Here is a 22,847-nt window from a genome sequence, read left to right on the forward strand (position 1 = left end):
GCGTCTTACAGTAAAGAAGACTCATGATGGATCAGCATCTTAATAACACACTTTATGTTGGTTTTTCCTAATAAGTAAGCCGCCTCATATTGCAATTACCTCAAAGTAACAAATTAGACTTATTGCATATCCGTGGAATACCTTTACCAACAAAAGACAAAGCATCAAAATTAGACACAATATCGTGGAAACACTCACATTAACTATTTGGACTCACTAAGTCAAAATGATGAGATACTGAGTGAAACATTTCACGTTGAAACTTAGAAAGTCAACCTTCTGACGCGTCAAAATGGACTCACTCATTTACTTCAAACTTAAAGCACTGGTGTATATAATACTGTAGATGATCAGAAATATTTTCCCACACTAAAAGACACGGGCCGTGGTTATGCTCGACCCCTCCTGGGCCTGTGAACAGCTGTGAACAGCTGTGTGGGGTGGAGCACGGCTCTTTCATGAGGTGGGCTGGAGCGTGAAGCCGGGGGGGGGGGCTCTCTGCCCTCAGGAATGTGGGGAGGACACAGACCACAGCTCTCCCTCATCCTCAACACGCTGTGGAGAGAAAACTTTCATCAAGCCTGCAACCGTGAGCTGGTATGGGGAGTTGGATTTTGATTTCATTTGACATGTGTTGTTTGAGTGTCTAAGTTGTCCTGAAACCTGTGACGGAGTTTATTTACAGTTACATGATCAAATGAGCACGACGTAGGGTAATGATTCAATCACAAAATGTAACAGCAGATTCATATTCCGTGGTGTTTAGGCTCATGCCAGCTGTGTGATTGAAAGTGTATGTGTGTATTTGGTCACAACAGAGTATGACGGACTCTTCTGCTTGATTTAGGAAGCATTTTTTTCCGGCAAGTAAGTTTTACTATATTGAGAAATAAACCAATTTAGAAATGTCAGATAAATGTTTTGTGAAAAGATCACGTTTTTTTTGTAAGTTCACAAAATGTACATGTACATCTATATAAAATATTTCCACAACAACAATATATACCTTTACTTGACGATATTCAGAGGATATTTTGTCTTTTGTGGGGTTTGAACACAGATGCTCAGGGCTTCACACTTCTGGAACATAAAAAAAGCATGTGGTGGATGGAGCTATCACAACACGTGTCAGCAGGGAGAAACCCAGTGCATCTACAGAAATCAAACCTTAAATATGATAGTTACATGTTTAAACCAAATGACACGTTCACTCTGGTGAAGAACGTGAATATTATGATACAGATATCCCAAAGAGAACCCTGATCATGGCCAAGAACCTGATCGGATAATGCTGCCCCTTTTTCCTCCATGGGTTGTTAACTATGTACACTAAATGACAAAAGCCTGATGAAAAACAGCTGCTGAACAGACGAAAGTGAGATTGTCTTGTCAATTGCTAAGGAAAGGATACACTTTGATATTTGCTGTAATTGTGTAAAATATAGTTGAATGCTGTTGCTTTGAGGTTTCCCTTAATGTTGCCTGTTGTGGGTGCAGGTGTCCACATACTTATGATATTTTCATGTTTTTTTCCCTCCAGCGTGTACATCAGTTTGTAAATCTCGGGTCCCATACAAATCTCCTCTCATTACAGCTTCAGCTGCCTTCCTTTCTTAAGACACAGGATGGTGCCGACAGCCCACAGAGATGGCTCGAAGTAGGCTTCTTGGTGCACTTGCAAGGTACTTACACTTGCAGTCATGTGGCTCATTTCCCCCCAAAAATCTGACAATTAATCTACAAATCTATAAACTATAGGGCGATATCAGCGATTAACACATTGGTCAGAAATAAGCATTATCACTTCTGAAGCATTGATTATATTGCTTTTGCCACATTGAGGTCACAGTGAGGCAATCAATAAAGGGTTAATACGGTGTAATGAATGGGTTTATTATGATTAATAAATCATTCAGTGATGCTCTATGGATCAGTTATCAGACATTAATAAGAACAAATTTGTGATCAGCAGATTGTGAAAATCCCTTCGGCAGATATATTCCTTTTCAGTTTGTTGAAACAAATATTGTTAATAATCTGTTAATAAATGTTCTCACTATAAGTGAATAAGTAATTTATAAATCATCCTGTCTACTTCATTAATTCGATGTTAATAACACCTGAAATGAGTAATCATTGGTCTTGCCTGTCAATGTGATTGTTCACAACCTGATTACCAAAAATGAGTTTTTAAAGATTAGTTTTAAAGGATCTATTCCTCATTAGCAATGATTATTTCTGCAGCAGGCGAGGACACAAGCGCGCTTCTTTGTAAGACTATGGCGCCCTCTAGTGACAGACAGGAGCAGCGTGGCGTGATGTTTATTGTTCGGGACGAATAAAGTGAACCAACAAAGTCACTTCTGTTCAAGATGTTTCAACGACGCAGCTCGACTGGCGTGCAGGCATGCACACTGAAACGAGATGAGGGGTGAGATATGCGCTTCAGACGGACCTCCTCACCGCTGAGAGGGGGGGGGGGGGGGGGGCTCCGAGCAGACAGACAGTCAGCGGCGTAGCGAGGGCGTGCAGGGGGGGGGGCAGAGCGCACACCGGCCGGTCTGTGGACGCTGCAAACACAGGCAGTGAGACGGACGCTGAGCTGCAAGGGAGGACGAGCCTTTACCTTCTCAGCCACACACACACACACACACACACACGCACGCACGCGCACGCACGCACCGAGGTGTTGGTGGAAAAGTTCGCGGCAGCTGCTGAGCCAGTGAAGGCATCATGACTGTGTCGTTGCGGAGCTGGGTCGCCAACGAGGGAGGAAAGCACTTTGTCCTGGTGGGGAAACTTTTCTCTGTTGTGTTTTACATCTGTTCGTGCTCCACTCATCAGAGGAGACTGTTTGTTTTGCCCGCAACTAAAACTTCTACCAACTTCCATCCTGAGGAGGCACTTGATGAATTGACTCTCAGTCAGTTTGTCAATGCTCTGAAGTGAGTTCATTGTATCTTATGTGCTGTATCCATACACCCTACTACAACCATTATATGCCATGGTTTTCTTTTTTTGTTAAAGATCAAATGTAAATCCTGAAACATGAAATGTACAGGCACAGCCTGAGAAATGTTGTTTGGAATTTATTTTATTTGTGTGTGTTTCTATGTCTTGGTGATGAAAACAAGGATGTATCTTAGACTATACTGTCCATTCTGTGCTGTGTGTGTGTGTGTGCGTGTGTGTGTGTGTGTGTGTGCGTGCGTGCGCGTGTAGATGCTGTGGCTAGGGGCGAACACCTGGCTCTTCCTGAAGACCTTCCTGCTGTACTTCACTGGACAGCAGTATCACTACCTCTACAAGATGCTCGGGGTGAGACTCTACACATTTACACACTGCACGCTGGATTTATTATCAATGCTCAACACCCAATACTTTGAAAATGATTATCTTTAATCCTAATTTAAACAAAAAGTCTGTCCTACCACCAAACTTCAAACGGTTTGTAACCTGTGCTGCTAAATGTTTTAGGTATCAAAGTTATTGAAGTTTTTCAGATTCTGTCAAAGTTTTTTGGATCAGTAAACTGACAATCTTTGGAGATAGACAAGAAATGCTGTCTTTATCTGCAAGTGAAACTCTTCCTTGACTGTATATTTGTGAAAAGGTTCAAACAATACTACGCGGACCGTTAAATACCTAATATGTACAGAACAAAGGATTTGGTTTGAGGTGTGAAATATTAAGTTCATGTTGTTTTTTGTGTTTACTTATTCCCCCAATACAGACATTTGACTCATCACAGTCGGAAAAGCACAGGCGTAAACAATAAAATACAGGATGGCTGAATTCAGGGTCCTGGTTGTGTGCGTGTTGGCTCAACGTCACACTGACATCGTTAATGTTATGAGTAACACCTGAGTCAAAGTGTTTGCTGTGAAAAAGACCAACGCTGGGTCTGAAATCACCCCCCCCCCCCTTTTCCTATGTCGTTACGATGTTTCACCTCTGCCATCTATTTGAGTTTCTGCATGTACTTACTTTCTCTTAACAAAACCCACAATGCAATGCGTCACATTTTATAAATGCAAAATTGAAGTTATTGTTGGCAAGAAATGTGAGAACTGTCAATTTATTGCTAACTATTGAGTCAAATGTTGAATATCTCTGATATAGGCAGCAGAGAGCCAGTGAACAAGTGAGGGCTTTTGGACACAGTCCTGCTGTCAGATGCCATTTCTTAAAGCCCCTACACACCTGGCCCACTCGCACAGGTGTTTTCACTTGTTATGCTTGATTAGATTTCTACTCAGGACTGTGTTTGTGTGTACACAGTGTGTGATCTGTACAAAGAGATGAATCTAGACGGTTACTTATTAGTTCAGATGGAGGAAAATCAACATAGAACTTCAAATAAATCATAAATATGAACTAAATTGGCTCCCAAATTGGTCATGTGACACTTCTTAGTGGCTTCCTACTGTGGCAGCTATCAGACTGTAAGTGTTTCGTAAGTTAAGGGACTAAATCTTTGTTTTTGGATGGATGGTCGACTGTCACATGCAATTAGCCACATTTGTGTGTGTGTTTGTGTGTGTTTGTGTGTGTTTGTGTGTGTTTGTGTGTGTTTAGAGGTCGGCCAGTCTGTGCCGGTCCAATAGTGACACGAGCTTGGGCACACACTCGCACAAGCACAGAATCAGAAATTCAATTTTGATGTGCACTGACTCATGTGAGCATTGATGTAATTGTTGTCACAAGTTCATGTTAGTGCGTGTGTGTGTGTGTGTGTGTGTGTTTTTGTGCCAGAGAAAATGTTCCTCACCTCCTGAGAAAATCACACAAATGCCTCTGACTGTCCAATCACCTGAGACTTTCTAAGCTCAGACGCTGCCTGTTGCTGTCCACCAGCTATTTGCTGCCTAATTTTCAAGACGTGTGTTTGTATTCAGTCAGTGAAGAAAGTGCGAGATCAAAATTGATTGCAAGAGAGTTGTGTATAGTATGGAATAAAATAAACAGCATGTGTGAGCTATTCATGCTCTGCCTGTACAGTGGGAGGCACCGGGGAGAGAGGGGCAAGTATGGGCACGCCGCTAGGCTTTGACTGAATGCCTTGCCGGAGGCCTTAAGTTTACGTGTGTGTGTGTGTGTGTGTGTGTGTGTGTGTGTGTGTGTGTGTGTGTGTGTGTGTGTGTGTGTGCGTGTGTGTGTGTGTCTATGTGTGCACATGCAAGATTGAGATGTATTTTGAAGCTTCAATGCAGCTGAAGGGAATTTAGATTTATCTTCAAAAAGCATCTTCTCACATTCACCTGTATGGTTCAGTGTTCGTGTGTGTGTGTGTGTGTGTGTGTATTTTGGTTGTTTGGGATCTACAGACAGCAGGATATCAGATATCCTGCTTGTGGATTTGCCGTCAGCTACTTTTGTATGGAAAGCCGTGTTGAGTGAATGTTCTTGGGAGGTTGGGTATTCAACCTCGACTCGCTATATGTAGATTCTCACTCTGACGTGTTTGTGTGCTCCATTCTTATATTTCAGGTACCTTAAAGAATGCCTTGCACCTCTATCTGTTTCAGTCCAGGTTGTTCTCACACACCGCTCGTAGCTGTAACTACGGAAAGTAAATCGTAAATAGTCTCACACTAGTTGTTTGCGTTTCTTCGGGGTAATCAGAAGAGACGGCACCAGCGGTGCACAAAAGAGGCTGCCAAGAAAAGGGTTCAAATGTGCAGAGTTTAGTCGAAGCCAAAGCACATCCAGTGTTTCCGCGTGAAAAGATCTGTGATTATTGAGCTGTAAGCTTGAGATTTGTAAAGACAGGTAGCGGACATCGCTCCCACGTCACTTCAGGTAAACTGGTCAGGTGCCGTGTCCGCTCAGATGTTCTGAGATGTAGTAGAAATGCATAATTAACAGTTATTCATTTGGCAGATGCTTTCGCACAAAGGGACCGACAAATGAGATGCAGTTTACGCCACATTAGATCAAGGAGAAGCCCTTGAGAACAAGTGCCTTGATACTCAGGTCCATGTTCCACCTGACACAAGTGGCCACGAGGCTTGCAGGTACATGAAGTAGAGAAACTACAAGAAAGAGCGACAAAATAAAAACGACACTCTGGGAGGTGAAAGGCACAGGAATGCTGGTGTTTTACAACCGGAGGTGAGTTACTGCAGTGCGGCCCACTGATTTGGCAGTTGCTGCAGCAGCAGTGGCTGTGACACACAGCTCATGGAGGCAATTAAAGTACTTTAGCTGTTTCTTCTCGGAGTCACAACTCAGAAAAACATATTTTTGGATTCAGTGTGACGTAAAAACTTCCATGGGTTGTCATTATTGTATCATATAAATGTTCATGAATCGGCATAGAGAAAAAGATCCCTACAACTAGGTTTTCTTCACTGACAGTTGTCTGTACATCCAAATCAAACAGTGTCCGACTTTAAAATCGCTGGTTTATTGGAGCAGGAAAACAAGGAATTACGCAAACTTTCATGTATCTGTTTGCACAGAGTTTCTTGTGTTGGATGCAGAAACAATAATGAACTAATCTTTTGATATAAAACTTACTTTTGACGTATAAAATGTTGTTTTATTTCTTATTGATTGTCATTTAAAATTGATTAACCTCTGTCGATATCGATTTTTATGAGGATATCTTGAATTCTCTTGAAACAGTTAGTCTTTGTGTGTCATTATCCCAATCAAAAACTAAATTAGTGTTCTGTTTAAAGGCAAAGCCTCAGAAGAGAGACGGATAAAGGAAACCGATTAACAGCCTTCACACTGAGAAGGACAAAGACGGTTTTCAGTAACCCTGTGTGGCGTGGAAGTCATGCCTCAAACCCTCAGTGTGCACTTTGAATAGTCCAAAATCTGAATAGGAACAGCTCAAGAGTGTGTATCTTAATCCGCCAAAGCCTTATCAGGCTGCATCAGGCCCCATTTCAACAACCTGACTAACAGTGTGTGTGTGTGTGTGTGTGTGTGTGTCTCTTTCTGTCTTTCCCAGCTCGGGCTGTGCATCAGCAGGGCGTCTGCGTCCCTGCTGAACCTGAACTGCAGCTTGGTGCTGTTGCCCATGTGTCGCTCCCTGCTCACCTTTGTCCGAGGAACACACACGGTAAGAAAGAGGTGGGGATGGAGTGAGGAAAGAGGGATCGGATGAATGGGTTCATTGAGTTAGAGAAGTGGGCGGCGACACCACGTTTATCTTTTGAAAGACGTCAAGTTGAAGGATTTGTATGTAAAAATGCAAGAAAACGGTTATACTTTTGGTGCATTATTTGTAAAGTAAATGTAGTAAGGGAAAAGGGATAAGTTGAAATTGAGTTGTGCGCGTTGTATTTCCCTTGAATCCCAGCCCAAAAGATAACGCTATTGTCTGTGTTATAACGCCATATGCTCCTGTAGGTATCGAGCAGAGAGACTCGCAGACTGCTGGACAAGAGCAAGACCTTTCATGTGGCGTGTGGTGTTTCCATATGCATCTTCTCCGGTAAAAACTAATCACCACAGCTCATATTTCTTCACGTCTCACAGTGTGTGTGTCAGTATGTGTGTGTGTGAGAAGTGTGGATACATGGACCCAGGCTGCCTCAGCATTCCCGGCGTACCAGCTGTGATGTCCCTTCAGCTATCATGTGGTTTTGCTGTCTAGTTATGTGTGTGTGTGTGTGTCTGTGTGTGTTGTTTCTCTTGTGAGTCTCCTCTCATGACATCATGGGAGCTTCTAGCAGCTGTGTGTCTGCTGGCTCTCTGCTTTACAGGCTTCCTCCTCTGATTCATTCATATCTGTACAGTAACACGTGACTCTCTTGTTCTCACGAAAGAGACGAAAGAAACTGATTTTCAAAGCCTCTAAAATTTCAACAGGGACTTCTGAATTACAATGTCCATCAACTCCTCCACCAGACAGCATGTAGAGGAAGACAGAATTGATTTCAAAGGGATTCTTCAGCGATTTAGTACTTACTTTACTTACATTTAGGGGAATCGAAAGAGACGGATTAAAAATGCACGGTCAAAATCAAAGCAGCAGATAGCATGACTTTAGTTTCTAGTTTGGGTCAAACTCCAGTAATACGAGATCCTACACAGGATGCAACTCTAGTCTATCACAGTATACGATGTCTGCATGGTAAATGTGCATGTCTTGTTGCTAACATCATCATGCTAACATGCTAATAATGACACAGTGAACATGCTGATGTTTAGCAGGTCAACTGTTCACAATGTTCACCTTCTTATCTTATCTTGCGACCCGATGTTGAGGAACACTTTGTGCCAATCCACCCAAAACAATTGGGATTCGTCCTCTGTGCCAAATTTCATAGCAAACCATCAAATAGCTGCAGACACATCATTGCAAGCGTTGAGATATTTCAGGCTGGAGCAAAGCGGTGGACCGACCAAAGAGCATTCCCGTCATTAGAGCCAATAGAACGATCTGGCATCTGTTCTTCACAATTGCATCATCTGTGTGCTTAAGTCGTATTTCATCACTGCCATTCACTTCCTCAACTCATCAACACCACACACGCACACACACGCACGCACACACACACGCACGCGCACGCACGCGCACGCACGCACGCACGCACGCACGCACGCACACACACACACACACACACATACACACACACACACACACAAAGCTCTCATGTTCTAATATCAGAGTTCCACAGCTCTGAGACAACAAATAACAATGAAGACGGAGAGACAGCAGGAGGGAGACAGACACTGAGAGAGGAAAGAGAGGGGGGGGGGGTGTGGGGGAGTAGTGGGAGTGAGAAAGGACGTGAGTGAGAAAAAAGGACCCTTGTGTCTCATGATTACGCCCTCTAATTCCATCAGCTGTCGAAGGGCTGCATGGTTAGCCTGTGATGTCAGGGAGGTGTGTTAGTGTGTGTGTGTGTGTGTGTGTGTGAGTGAGTGAGTGTGCCAGTGAGTCAGGAAGAATGTTTTGCTGACTGTCTGCTGAATAGACAAAGAGATGTTTGTACGAGTGTCCACTAGCAGTTCATTTTGACCTTTATAATTAAATGTGTGTGTGTTTGAAGCAGAGGAGCTGTTCTGGTGGTGTCTGTGCACAAAGATGTGTGTTTTATATCAGCGTTGTGTCACCCTTTCTCTCTTCTTCTGTAGTTGTACACGTGTCGGCCCACCTGGTGAATGTTGTCAACTTCAGTGTAAGCTACTCAGAGGACTTTCCTGCTCTCAATTTGGCTCGCTACAAAGGAGAGGTGAGACACGGACACATGCAGATTTGCACTTTATACTCGTGAGGACCCTCATTGAGTTGATGCATCCTATGGCCCTCGAACTACAACCATCACAACGACATGTCCAACCCCCCATCTTGCCTTGACCCTCAGGCCCAAACGCGTTCATGGTGTTTCACTCAGTTGTGCACATGAAATTTGATGAAAGTAGTTGTTTGAAGAATGAAAAATAAGGAGCTTGAGAGGGAAATATCAATCCTGCACCTCACCTCTGCACAACTGACCAAACATAAAGTGAACAATTCTTTATTGTTTGTGTTTCCTTCTCAGGACCCCAAGCTGATCATTTTGACCACAAGTAAGAATAACTAATCTTTCTTATACAGTGTTGCGTAAAGACAAAAGATGTGTGTCTGCATGTGCATGCTGGTATGTTTTTTTCTTTTTGTTCTGGTGAAGCAGGCTAGGTGGCAAATGTGTTGCAGATTAGTGTGGCTTTATGCCAAGAGGAGAGGAGGTCCTGCTGCGTTGAGTCCTGTCTTTCTCCTCTCTGTATCTTTGCTGTTTAAGTGGGTAAAATAAGTTATTGTAGAAAAAAACTGAATTGCTTGCTTACTATTAAATTCAAGTTAAATTATGAGGAAATATCTAAGCTAGCAGACGTCTCCCTTTACATGTGTCTCACGTGTATGCGTCCTGGGATGTTGGTTGGACTTTGTCTCTGCTCTCTAATTGGCTGATTCTCATTAGTCCCAGGAGTCACAGGCGTCCTCTTGGTTCTCATCCTCTTCCTGATGTTCACATCCTCCTCCTACTGCGTACGGTAGGTCAACCACACCACCATCTGTAAAAGCTTCCTTAAGCCTAACGATCACGTTTTATTTGTCTTCTCAATGCATGCGTGAGAGAAAACCTTTTTTGGATTTGTTCGCTGCGTGAGCAACTTTCGTTGGAATGAATTGGAGCCATGTTGGAGCCTTGGTTTCTGTGCCTATGCAAATGTGTCTCTGCCTCTGTGTTTATCTCTTTGTGTCAGGTCTTTCATTTCTTCTCTTTTTCTTTCTGTCTGAGTTTATCTTGTGAGCGAGAGCGAAGAATATAGGATGGAAACCATAAAGAGACACGCTAACAGACGTCTGTTACAGAGCAAACCCTAGCTAAGTGCTCCACTCACAGCTCTGTCATTACTCAGGTCAGAGTGGGTCACACATGAGCAGCCCATGCTGGTTTGTGAGACCTGAAGTGTGTGTGTGTGTGTGTGTGTGCAGTTGTTGCAGTTGTCCTAATTGAACAGAGGATAAGAGGCTTTTCCAGACCTCTCAAGGCTTTAGATAAGAGTTGGGGTTAGTGTTGTCTGGAGAGGTGGGATGAAGGCCGCCGTGCACCAGAAGAATATGAGTCACAATGATCCAGTGATATGAAGACACCTTAGTATGTATACAGTAAAATAAAATGAAAATTGACATAAAATAACTTTAGTTTAATACCTTTAAACCTCTAATAGATTATAATGCATCTCTTCAATCATCATGTAATTTTTTTTAAATGAGAAAAAGAAAAGATTCAATCAACAATGCCTCTGCGTTTATCTCACCTTTTTAATTAATTGAACTTTGGTTCCTGGAAAATGATTTAAATCGATTGTTTTATGTTCAGCCCCAATCTATGAAAAATTGGACTCGAACCCAAGATCACAGTAAATACAAGGGCAGTTTTAATTCATTTTTGCAACTCCTAATCAACGTCAATGGATGATGAGGCACTGACCACCGAACAGGGTTGAACATACATTTTGATTTAAATTGAACCAAGCCGCTCAGTCCTCGTGGTGCCTCTGTACAGAAACCTGTGCAAAGAAAACAAACATGAAAGAAGTGGCAGTAAAAGAGGATCAATGCAGGGTTTGATGATGTTCAGTATTTGCAGTGTTTATTTGGGGGGGGGGGGGGGGGGTTCGTTGTGTGTAATGACCCCTTTAATATTGACCTCTGATGTCCTGCTTACTCAGGCTCTGAGCCGGGAGTCTGTGCGTCTGGTCCTGAACAAACTCTGACCTCGCTTTGTTCTTTTGTTGTCTGTGCTCTTTTTGTTGCTCTCATTCTCTTGTTCCCTTATATCTTGTTACAATGTTATTATTCATCATTTACATGGATTTTGAGTCATTATCTCTCTTATAAAACATCCTATGTGTGACATAGAAGTAACAGTTAATTTGAAAATAATTACGCATGTTGCTATTTTGCCTTTTTCCCCCCCAGGTTGTCCAACTATGAGATCTTCTGGTACACACACAACCTCTTCATTGTCTTCTACATCATCCTGATGGTGCACATGGTCGGGTAGGTCTAGAGGCGTAGCTGTCTATCTGTGTGTCCGTGTATGTGGGATTGTCTCAACATGATCGGTGAGTTTTTCTGCACTGTTAGTACAGTTTGTCTCCCTCTCAACCACTTCCTCCAGAGGAAAAGATAAGACTTATCTTCATATATGAAAGTCAGCAAATATTGGAGACAGCTGGAGACATTTCCATCAGCAACTTCAGACTCTGACTGAAACGCCATTTCATTTCTTGCTCTGACAAAAGTAAAGCGAAGTTTTTCATGGGAAAACAGTGTGCAGGCATTTCTTTACTTACCTGAACTGTAGAAACAGGGTTTGCTTGCACATGACTGCTCTCTTTTTGCAGTGTGTTGTGTTGTGTTGCCTTGTGTTTAGTGTGGTTGGTTTTTTAATGACAGCCTGTATCTATACTTTGAAGCCGATGTGAAACGGCAGTATTTGTTTTTGATATTTGCTTGCTGGCAATTTCTTGTTTCAGGCTGAACACACAAAAACATACAAACACAATCACACTTGCTTTACAGGAGAGTTTCTACTACACATGATCTGCACGCCTTAGACATTTTGAATGATTGGTATTGCCATTCCAACATATTATTGCCAACTGCACGAGTTAGTCTGTATTTTATTATATCAGGAGGTCTGAATGTGTCATTTAAAAGGAGATCAAAATGCTCCTTTTGGATAATGTGAACATTCGTATTTACTTACCGTAATGTTCTTTTTCTATAGCCACACCTCAGAAATCCTAAATGTTACTCTAAAATAAAATAACAAACGATGTGACTTTTCTTTTGTGTCAGAGGAGCGCTGAAGTATCAGACCAACGTCGAGGCCCACCCCCCAGGCTGCCTCAGAGCCAATCAGAGCAGCACAGAGCAGCAGGGCGAGGAGCTGGAGCAGAGTGAGGATGAAGAGAGGAGATGCGGAGAGGAGGCTCACTTCCAGCCACACTACCCCCAGGTCTGTGTGTGTGTGTGTGTGGTTGCGCACATGTTCGTACCTCTTAAGTATGTTTCTATTTTGTAGAGGGTGTGTACGTGTTGTGTTGAGTATTTGGGAGGTGTTGGAGGGAGTTGGTCCTGTTTATTAGAGGTGCAGTGCTGTAAGGGAGGGGCAGGCATCCTCTTTCTACATCAAGGCCTGTGTTTGTGTGTGCTTCTTCCCGAGTGTGTGATTATGTGTTTGCACACGGTCGTTAAGCAACGAGCTGGTTCCATAAAATCCCCCTTAAACCCGATCGTGCTCTGCAGGGTTTACTGGAGTTGTGAGCAATTAGTCTGCGACAGGGAACTGCCAAGAAAAAGAAACAGAAACACCACGCACGGTGATAGACGGGTCCAAAGAGTTTTTGCACGTGTTCTCATGAAAATACTTTCTTTTGGATTCAGAGCCCGCTTGTGTTCTTCGTGAAACAAGTCGGGAGAATACAACATATAGATACAACATAAGATTCCCAAAGCTTCCAGGGCTAATGTTGCAGTCTTTTGATATCACAGATCGTAAGGGTCGACCAGCCTAGTGGGAACATTTTTTTAGTCAGCCTCCTTTTGTATGTTAAGTAGGATTTTTTGACAATTCCGATGCGTTCACTTAGCAAAGAGAACGACTTAAGTGGGCATAAATCGGTGGCAAAATGGCTGCAATCGGCTAGGGATCAGTCACTGCATCCTGTGCTTAGCGCCGCCCACAGCGTTTGTGATTGGTTCACTGAAACACAAGCAAGCCCAGAGTGTTTTGTCCTCCATAACAGAATCGTAATGTTTGGACCTTTAGTGCTGTCACAGCGCTGTGGAGATATCTCTGGCTATGCGAGGCTACATCTATTTGAAATCCGAATTTAACACTAATGCTATGTTCAAACTACAAGCGTCAGGTTCATTGGTCATGTTCCTGTAACTGTGACTCCCTAAAGTAACTCCTGAGAGCTCTGAACGCGGCGATATCTGAACTGTGCTTTTCAACTTGTCTGTGTGTCTCTGTCTGTTTGTAGACATGGCTTTGGGTGTCCGGTCCTCTCTGTCTTTACTGTGCCGAGCGTTTCTACCGCTACATCCGCAGCAGCGACCCTGTTACCATCGTGACGGTCATCCGGCACCCTTGTGACGTCATCGAGTTGCGCATGCTTAAGAAGAACTTCAAAGCTCGTCCTGGACAGGTGAGAGGACATGACATGTGTCTGTCGCCAAACATTTTTTTTTTGGTACATCTCAGTTGTATTCATCACTTTACGATTTATTTAATCGTAGGATGTTTTTGAGGTGAATATAAATTCCTTCGGTTATTTTAAGTAAAAAGGTTCATCTTATTCTTTCTGATGTGACTCCACCTTTGTTTCTCTCCATGTGCTCCCTTTCTAATCCTCTCTCTCTGTGTCGGCCTGCTGTCTCTCCATCCCTCCCCTCTCTTTCTCAGTATGTTGTTCTTAACTGTCCAGGTGTCTCTTCATTCGAGAACCATCCCTTCACGCTCACAACGGTAAGACTTTATGGAGCACATTCCTCACTCATGACACAATGCAAACACACACACACACACAGACACACACACACACGTCTATATATATACACACACACACACACACACATATATATGTTTCTACAGTTTCTTAAACTTTCTTCCCCACGGCAAAGAACATGCAGTTCTTTGTCTCTCCCGCCCTCCTCTGCTGCTGGCTGGCACTTGAATGACAGCTGGGTCGCCCAGTAATATTCTGCTCCACGTTATTTGTTAGTGTTTTCACATTTAGTCCAGATTGTATGAGACAAAAGCAGAAGACAAACAAACAACTTTCCGTTTCGTCAGCAACTCAGCATTCAGGAATGGACACACACACACACACACACACACACACACACACACACACACACACACGTCAGCATGTGCATGCTTGTGCCTGATGTGTTCTGTAGCTTTGAGGAGGAAGGCAGGGAATCACACTGACAGAGAGCAGACAGACTCCTGAGGCTAGTCTGCCAACAGGAAGGCTTAGTGTGTCTGTGTGTGTGTGTGTGTGTGTGTGTGTGTGTGTGTATGCATTGTTACATTTATTGAAAAGAGTTTTAGCTGTGTACTGTGGATGTCCACTGGGTTGTGTGTGTGTGTCTTTGTGTTATTTGCTCATGTATGTTAGTGTTTCCTTGTACTCTCCAACAACTGAGAGTGTGTGTGCTTGTATACGTGTGTACTTGTATACGTGTGTGACTAACTGTCTGCTTTCTAACTCCTCGCAGTGTCCCACAGAGAACAAGGAAACTTTTGGCATCCATCTTCGAGTCGTGGGAGACTGGACTGGTGGGTACACACACACACGCACACACACACACACACATACACTCACATTACACAGTTAATTAACATTTACAGAGCTTGTAAAATTTCAGCTAAAGAGCTGGGAAAATTTGGGATGTTTTTGACCTTCAAACCTTTTTGCTGTGTTCAAGGCCCAAGCACTTTACACACACATGCAGCATGTCAGAGAAAAGGAAAAGTCAATGACAAAAAACACTAACCTATATCTTGCACTTTTACATTTGACTGCATCAGCTGCATTGGTATGCAGCGGACTCAAAGATGATCACTTCTGGAGGAAACCGTGGCCTTTACGACATATGCACGTTTGCACTTGCTACTGTACACACACACACACACACACACACACACACACAGTTTCAGAACACAGGACAGGAAGTGGGTCTGTTTGTGTTGGCCCCTTAATCTTCCATGAACACAAGTTTTAAGGGAACACTGGAAAGCATTGAGTTGGAATGTAGAGACACCTATCATGTTTGCATGATACTCTTCATGACCATGTCCATTCTTCGAGAGTTAGATCAGTGGGTGAAGTAATGAGAAATGCAAAACCTCTCCTCTCCTCAGAGCGGTTCACACAGCTGTTACTTCCTGAACCAAGGATGCACCTGGAGATCCTTCCCATGATGCAACAAAGGAGATACCCAAAGTACGTTTGTGTGTTTGTGCGTGCGTGTGTGTGTGTGTGTGATGTGGCTGACATGATTTCTCATGAAGGCTCAGAATCACAGAGGGGTCAGATGTTTTGATCTGCAGACCTCTGACCCTGTGCTCTTCCTGCTCTGTGTTTGAGAGAGAGAGGGAGAGTAAGAGAGAGAGAGCGATAGAGAGAGAGATGAGTTTGTTTTGTGACAGTAACCCCCCCCCCCCCCTGTAAAGTGGTCTGAGATGTATGACATTACCCACTTGTGGTCAGAAGAAGGGTTAGGGTTGATTTCCATTTAACTGGTATACTTCAACCAGTGTATAATGCATATTGTGTACATATTGTAAAGCCCTCTGAGGCTAATTTGTAATTTGTGATTTTGGGCTATACAAAAATAAATTGAATTGAATTGTGCTTATTTAATTCTAATAAATTGCCACTAACCTTAAATTAATTTCAATGAATTGAGTCAAATTAGTACAAGTGATATTACTTAACACTGAACTACTCCAATATGCTTTTATTTTGTTTCCAAGCAAAGAGAACAGTTAGACATTTGGGAAAATGTGCAATATCTGCAATATTGAAACCAGTTTAATGTTAACGTTGATGTTAGTTTCTGTTCATCAAAGTCGTCAAACCGGTATTTGTGTATTTTTACACAATGTGTTTTTGCCATGAATAGAACGCTCTTTAGTGTTACTGAGCACAGCGCTTGTGATTATGTGACGGTAACGTTGAGCCAAGCTTCACTTGGCCCTGTGGTGGGTGTCTGGGTGGGTGTCTGGGTGTGTAACGGCTGCTGCAGCAATACCAGCCATGTCCTGGGCTCAGTTTTGAGTTTCATGTCTCGTGTTATCTGAGCAGATTTGGGTATATTTCTGAATGCAGATCTTTTTTTGTGTTTGACCATGCTTGGTATTTTTTATATCTGTCCGTTTAGAGTGTGTGTGAGAAAGATGTATGTGTGTGTATGCATGTATTTTGACGACACAAGTGTTTGAGCAGCTGTTGTAGAGATGACGTGTGTGTGTGTGTGTGTGTGTGTGTGTGTGTGTGTGTGTTTGTGTGTTTGTGGGGTCAGACAAGCTGCACCCAGACTGTGATTTCAAATGCAGGATGTTTATCTGCTGATGAGTGTTTGTGTTTTTGTCCCCACTGTGCGTTCAGGCTTTACATTGATGGTCCCTTTGGAAGTCCATCAGAGGAAGTGTTCAACTACGACGTCAGTGTTTGTGTTGCGGGTGGAATAGGAGTCACGCCGTTCGCCTGCGTGCTGCACGCTCTACTGTGAGTTATTGAAAACTGACAAACTGATAAATGAACAATTGCAGCAAGCGTTCATTTGTTTCTTTCTCTCTCTTCCCTCCTCCCTGCTCTACCCCTCAGTGATGGCTGGACGGGTTTCAGGTTGCAGAGGTTGTACTTTGTGTGGGTCTGCAGGGAGCTCCAGTCCTTCTACTGGTTTGCTGAACTCCTGTGTGCTCTTCATCACAAGGTCAGGACAAAGTCTAACAAGCTATACTGTAGCCTCCAATCTACAATGATTAAAACACGTGGGAGCTAAACTGTGGTTCACGATTAAGTTTGGTAATTTTGTGTGCTTAAATGTCAACATTGTGTCAAAAGATTCACTTTCACAAAGGACTGTTGTAGTTATTTGGCTTTTAAAAAAACAACTAAATCACTGCTCCTCAAAATGTCTGCACAAGCTCTGCTTTTACTGTGAATTAACCCAGTTTACCAGCAAAGATAATCTATTTGACACAGACATCCGGGACTAGCAACCTTCCATTCCTCTGTGTGTGTGTGTGTGTGTGTGTGTGCTTGCTCTTATGCTTGCTCTTCCTCAGGTCAAAGAAAGTTTTCCAGGTTTTAAGGTGAAGGGAAAGGTCAGAGGTTAAAAAGCGTAAAAGGCTGCAGATTAGCAGGGGAGTCGCTACTTTGGCACTTGTGCTTTTAAATACTCATAACAGTAAAAGTTTATATGGAAATATGGATTGATCAAATACAAAACACTCCTAAAGTATCGATCTCTGCATAACTCCAACTCAGAGTTTACTGTCAATTATTTGTTTGTGGCAAATAACTTCCTTACTTCTACTGAAACAGTCAGCAGAACAGATGATAGATTTTATAAACAATATAAATGAACAATTTCAGGTTTTCATAGTGATATTGAGTAACAGACTGTTTGTTGTATTTCACGCCATCTTGTGGCTGGTTGTGACTTTACCTCTCCTATATCAGAAACCAAAGGAATATATACTTGTTATGTGTTATATATTTGATCCCAAATATCACTGTGTTGAACGAGACACAATGCATCACAGAACCACTAAAACACTGAGGTTTCCGTGTCTGTGTTTGTCTTTTAGCTTTGGCAGGAAAACAAACCGGACTACTTTAATCTGAAACTTTACGTCAGTCAGACAGACAACCTGCAGGTGGGTGTGACACACACACACACACACACACACACACACACACACACACACACACACACACACACACACACACACACACACACACACACACACACACACACACACGGTCTCGGAGGTTTTTGTGTTCATCTTTTCATTTCATTGTCTGTTATCTCTTTTTATTAATCCATTGCTGGTCAGTCTTTAATAATTGAACCCACTAGAGGGCAGTGTATGACAGACAGAGAGAGAAGCTTCAGCAGTTCACTGTCTGTCTGTTGCTCTCTCTGAACTGCACAATATTTATTGTTTCAGACGTCCCACCTTTCCTTGCTGTGGCAAACTGCTATTAGAGACCATGACTGGGAGACCTCAATAAAGACAGAGCAATAAAACATGACCTGTTATGAGAATATCATTGATTGTATCAATTGCTTGGCCATATTTTAAATCAGCAGCTACCGAGTGTTTATGAAATTATACGTCATTGAGCTCGAGCCAAACTCTTCAGGATCTATTCAAAATGTCAGACATGTATGTGGATTATGTAGAACCCGAACTCAGGTTTGTTTGACTCACAAGCTGCACTTGCTATTTTTGTTTGGTCATTTGACCAAGTATTATTTTCTCTTTGTTAGTATAGTAGTGAATATCCCCACCTCTCACGCGGGAGACTGGGTTTCAATTCCTCGACCGGGAGAACACCCTTTTCCACAGCACGCTGCCCCCTGAGCAAGTTTACGAGGAGCCTCAGAACCAGTCCGTCCTCAATCTGAGGCTTGTCAAAGGAAGCAGAACTACTGCAAGTGAATTAGCCGCAACAACCCATGTAGTGCTTTCATCCATGTTTATGTTTCGTGCTCCTGATTCAGGAGGGTTCCTGCTCTTAGTCTGCTCAGTGTGTAAGATAGGCAGGAAATCATATAACACCATTGTGTGTTGCCTTACACCTGCACAGAAAGATCCTGACCCGCATCAGAGCTGCTCTGTGAAAAAGGATTGACCAAGGGGATTAACTGGCTGACCACAAAAAGATGATAATACTTTGCCTGACCTTTTTTCTCACACCCATGTCCTATAGAAATGTCTTGAGATACAGTTTACTGGGCTGTCGCAAACGGAACCAGCGGGCTTTGGCTTCTGTCTCCTCTTTATATTGTAGATGTATATTGTGCTTTAGATGTAAACATAGTTAGCTATTAATGGAGACTAAAACGACATTGTCAACACCGTCTTCTGCTATTTACACAATGCATAAAGTAATAATATAATGAAATAATACTTTGCAACAAACAGGAGCTCAGATACATGTAATGGACCTGGTGTCTGATGGCTCTGTAAGGCAGATTGAAACGATTTTGATCTTCTATCAATTCAAGCAACCCATGCAGCTCATTATTATTTACTTATCATGACAGTGTGGGATCTTTAAAGCCATAGATATCAACTGCTTTTCTGATAAAAATAAGATTTTATGTGTCATCAATCTGCTGCTGCATTGTTCAGATGTCCTCAGTTAGGAAGATATTAAATGTACCATGAAGGACAATGTTCCTGAGTTACTGCTGGATTTAAATTTGCTTAAAAACATAATCAACTTAAAAAGAGATAATATGTCAGTGTTGTGTTGGCAGCTTGTTTTCCGCGGCCCTAAAATGACCAAACGTTTCAGGTAACACTGTCATGTTTTTGTTATCTACCGTATTCTCCAGAGCATGTCTGAGGAGAAGTACCGTCCACTCACCTCGAGGCTTCTGGTTGGTCGACCCAGGTGGAAGTTACTGTTTGACGAGATTGGGAAGACCAATAAGCAGTGAGTAGAGTGTGAATGTCCCAACCTGACCCGCCAGATAGTTTGTTACACAGACACATTTGAAAACTGTAAGAAAAGGCACTTTCAAAAAGAATATGTGGCAGGTGATTGGATGAATCCTCTCTCTCTCTCTCTCTCTCTCTCTCTCTCTGTCTCTCTCTCTCTCTCTCTCTCTCTCTCTCTCTCTCTCTCTCTCTCTCTCTCTCTCTCTCTCTCTCTCTCTCTCTCTCTCTCTCTCTCTCTCTCTCTCTCTCTCTCTCTCTCTCTCTGTCTCGCTCTCTCTCTCTCTCTGGTTTCAGTAAGCGAGTCGGGGTTTTCTGCTGTGGACCGAAGGGAATCTCCAGGACTCTCCACAAACTGTGTAACTCAGCCCGATCCTCTGGTACAAACCTTTGAATTCAACAAGGAGTCCTTCAGCTAATCGAACATCAGAGCTGGTCCTACACTCCAACCTCACTGAAAAACATTGACATAATATGAAACTGGCCACAAGAACTTGAATGTTCATGGACTGTATTATTATCTCATATGCATCTCCGCCCATGGTCACAAAAAGGCCCAGCAGGACAAGACCTTGTCCTGGCTTTAGGCCTGTTCCTCTCTACAAACCAGACCGACCCCCAACTGACCGCTCTAAAACCTTCAGCTTCAGCATCTGACCCAATCAACCTCTGAGAATCACTGAAGAGACCAGCCCACTGCTCGGATTCTCCACTCGGGATGCTCTGTGCTGCTGTTGGATTGCATCTGTTCCCCGACACACCCCTCCGTGTAGTAAATTCGTTTTCTCATGCTGGCGTGTAAAGTGTGAAAGAAAAACGTCTGACATAACCTGCAATTCGCCGACCACAAACAGAACAAGATAACGATACAAACAAGAGGGTATTCATCTTAAAGTGCACCAGGGCTGAAACATCACGCACTATTTTCGTGTCAGCGAAACATCATTTCATCTTTACTTGACACCAAACGAGCTCTACCGACCAAAAACATCTGTATGTCCCACTCATGGAATCAGGCTTTGTAGACAGCATCTTTAGACTCCCCCCGCTGAGAACACTTCCTGTGTCTGAAGTATTTGATTGGTGTGTGAGAACGTCACTCATCAGATCATGCGGTGATTGGCTCCTATTAGAGGAAAGGGGTGGAACCAAAACCGACAATGAACACTTGATTTGGTCTTTTTTTATATTTTGTTGTCCATCTGTTCGCTGTTCATGTATGTGCATCAAAGACCTGTCTTCATACAAAGCAAACCTACACCACACCTCAAGCCAGTATTCTTAGTTAGCTGTTTTTTCAATTTATTTATATTTTTTAAAGTTATTTTATGTTCTGTGAAAAAAAAACTTCTGCGGGGCTTTGGCAATTTCTCAACAAAGTAAGTGTCTTGTCCTTATTTTATACATATCTCCATAAAGTCAAGCAGTTACTGCAATAAGACAAGAGGAGGATACTGGTGAGTTGATAACAATCTATTTGTAAGTTTGACAGCACATTTGTAGTAGTTTATGTTTCAGAGTCAACTATTATTTTAAAAAGAAATGTGCCAAAGCTGGAAACACCAGGTGTTTGCAAACAATCAACATCTTGATATTTCTGTTTTTGTGTCTGAAACAACGGTATTCTCCTAAATTGTGCTTAATAACCATTTATTTAGCATTTGAAATTTGAATATATTTACATGTTGCACAGTATGTCTCTTTTCAGAATGGTCTTTTTTAAGAGCAACCCAAAGCCTGACATACGAGACATTTTCTATTCATTATATATTGAATATATATATATATATATTCCAATCCTGGAAAAATGTACATTATTATCACAAATATATAATTCATATTCACAAGCATATACTCAAGAAACAATGTCATTTTGTCAAACAACTTTGACTGTTTAGTGGCATTAACTACACCTAGTTCAGTTCTGTAATCTGCTGACTGAGCGACCTCTACTGTTGTGAAACTGAGTCGGTTTTTGTTCAAATTAGCAATAAGATATGAAGTTGACACAACAACCAAAAGCAACTACATCAGTGAGAATGTGAAGTAGCCATGAATTAAACAGTGGTACTCAATATACAAACTGCTAACAAACAGGTGCATAACCAAGAGCTGACAAAAAAATCACAGAGAAAAACTGGATCTTATTTGTCTGATTTGAATGCAGCGTGTACAAACTCATGATTCATCTTTGTTTTCATGATGCCACCGACATCGTCTTTGCTTGTGGAAGATCACAGTCCTCTGGGCACACTGTGGTCCTTTACCACCATCGCTAACACAAGAGAGTGTGTTGGAAATTTGGTCGGTGATTTCACTTCTGTAAAACCGTTTTGCACTCAAAGACACTTACACTGTATGTGATGAACTGTATACAATGAGGTAAATCTGTGAGTGGTTATACTTGTTCATTATTGCCTCTACAAATTCATAACCGAGGGGTACATAATATACTCTAGATTCAAACAGACTCTTTTTCTGGGCAATCTTGATGTTTATATTACATCTTGAAAGGCAGTTTGGCTCTCAGTTACGACAATGCAGTTTTACTAATGAGTATTAGGGGGCAAATAAACCCGAGCAGTCACTAAAGCTACAGTACTGCAGACCTGAGATTATCTAAAATTATTCATTTCTAACTTTTCCTTGAGCTATCGTCAATGCAGTTTATTTGACTCTACCTATAGTAGACTTATAGTATTTGCCTACAGTGTGTGGCTTGTACACAGAATAACAGTTACACTGTGAATTCATTTTAATTATGTATCAGGATGTTCTGTGTTTGATGTCAGTGAGGAAAGTCAAGAAAAAGGGAAGAATATCCACACCACTGTTGCTGTCATTGACTGCCGAGTAGTTTGTGTAAATATACAGTAAATGTACTCAAAGTCACAAATAATCACAAGAGAATGCTGTACTGCAGTGTATACATCTTCACATTTTCATTTGAACACTAACACGTGTGTTGCATTGTATTAATGAACACTTAATGGCTTTGTTTTTGATCTGTATTCCTTATTTGTATCTGCTGAATGCATAAACTATTAAGGACATCTTCCTGATGTTGGGGGGATGGTTTTTTAAATGTCATAATCATCACAATGAAATTCCCTTCACCTCCACTGAATTTGG

General features: G+C 42.3%; 1 protein-coding gene across 1 annotated transcript; it reads left to right on the forward strand.

The window, feature by feature from the left end:
• Positions 1-2,733: 2,733 nt before the first annotated feature.
• On the forward strand, positions 2,734-22,757 carry nox4 (NADPH oxidase 4; the record flags this gene model as incomplete). The annotated part of the gene is given in 19 exon segments (XM_079271302.1): positions 2,734-2,790; positions 3,223-3,318; positions 6,965-7,075; positions 7,366-7,450; positions 9,100-9,197; positions 9,507-9,534; positions 9,927-9,999; positions 11,435-11,515; positions 12,320-12,479; positions 13,510-13,674; positions 13,932-13,994; positions 14,750-14,810; positions 15,396-15,477; positions 16,645-16,764; positions 16,864-16,972; positions 17,853-17,921; positions 19,613-19,713; positions 20,013-20,100; positions 20,102-22,757. Coding segments are annotated over 19 exon segments (1,680 nt in total). The 3' UTR covers positions 20,135-22,757.
• Between the last annotated feature and the right edge of the window lie 90 nt (positions 22,758-22,847).

Source organism: Melanostigma gelatinosum (assembly GCF_949748355.1).
Source record: "Melanostigma gelatinosum genome assembly, chromosome: 7".
NCBI lineage: Eukaryota > Metazoa > Chordata > Actinopteri > Perciformes > Zoarcidae > Melanostigma > Melanostigma gelatinosum.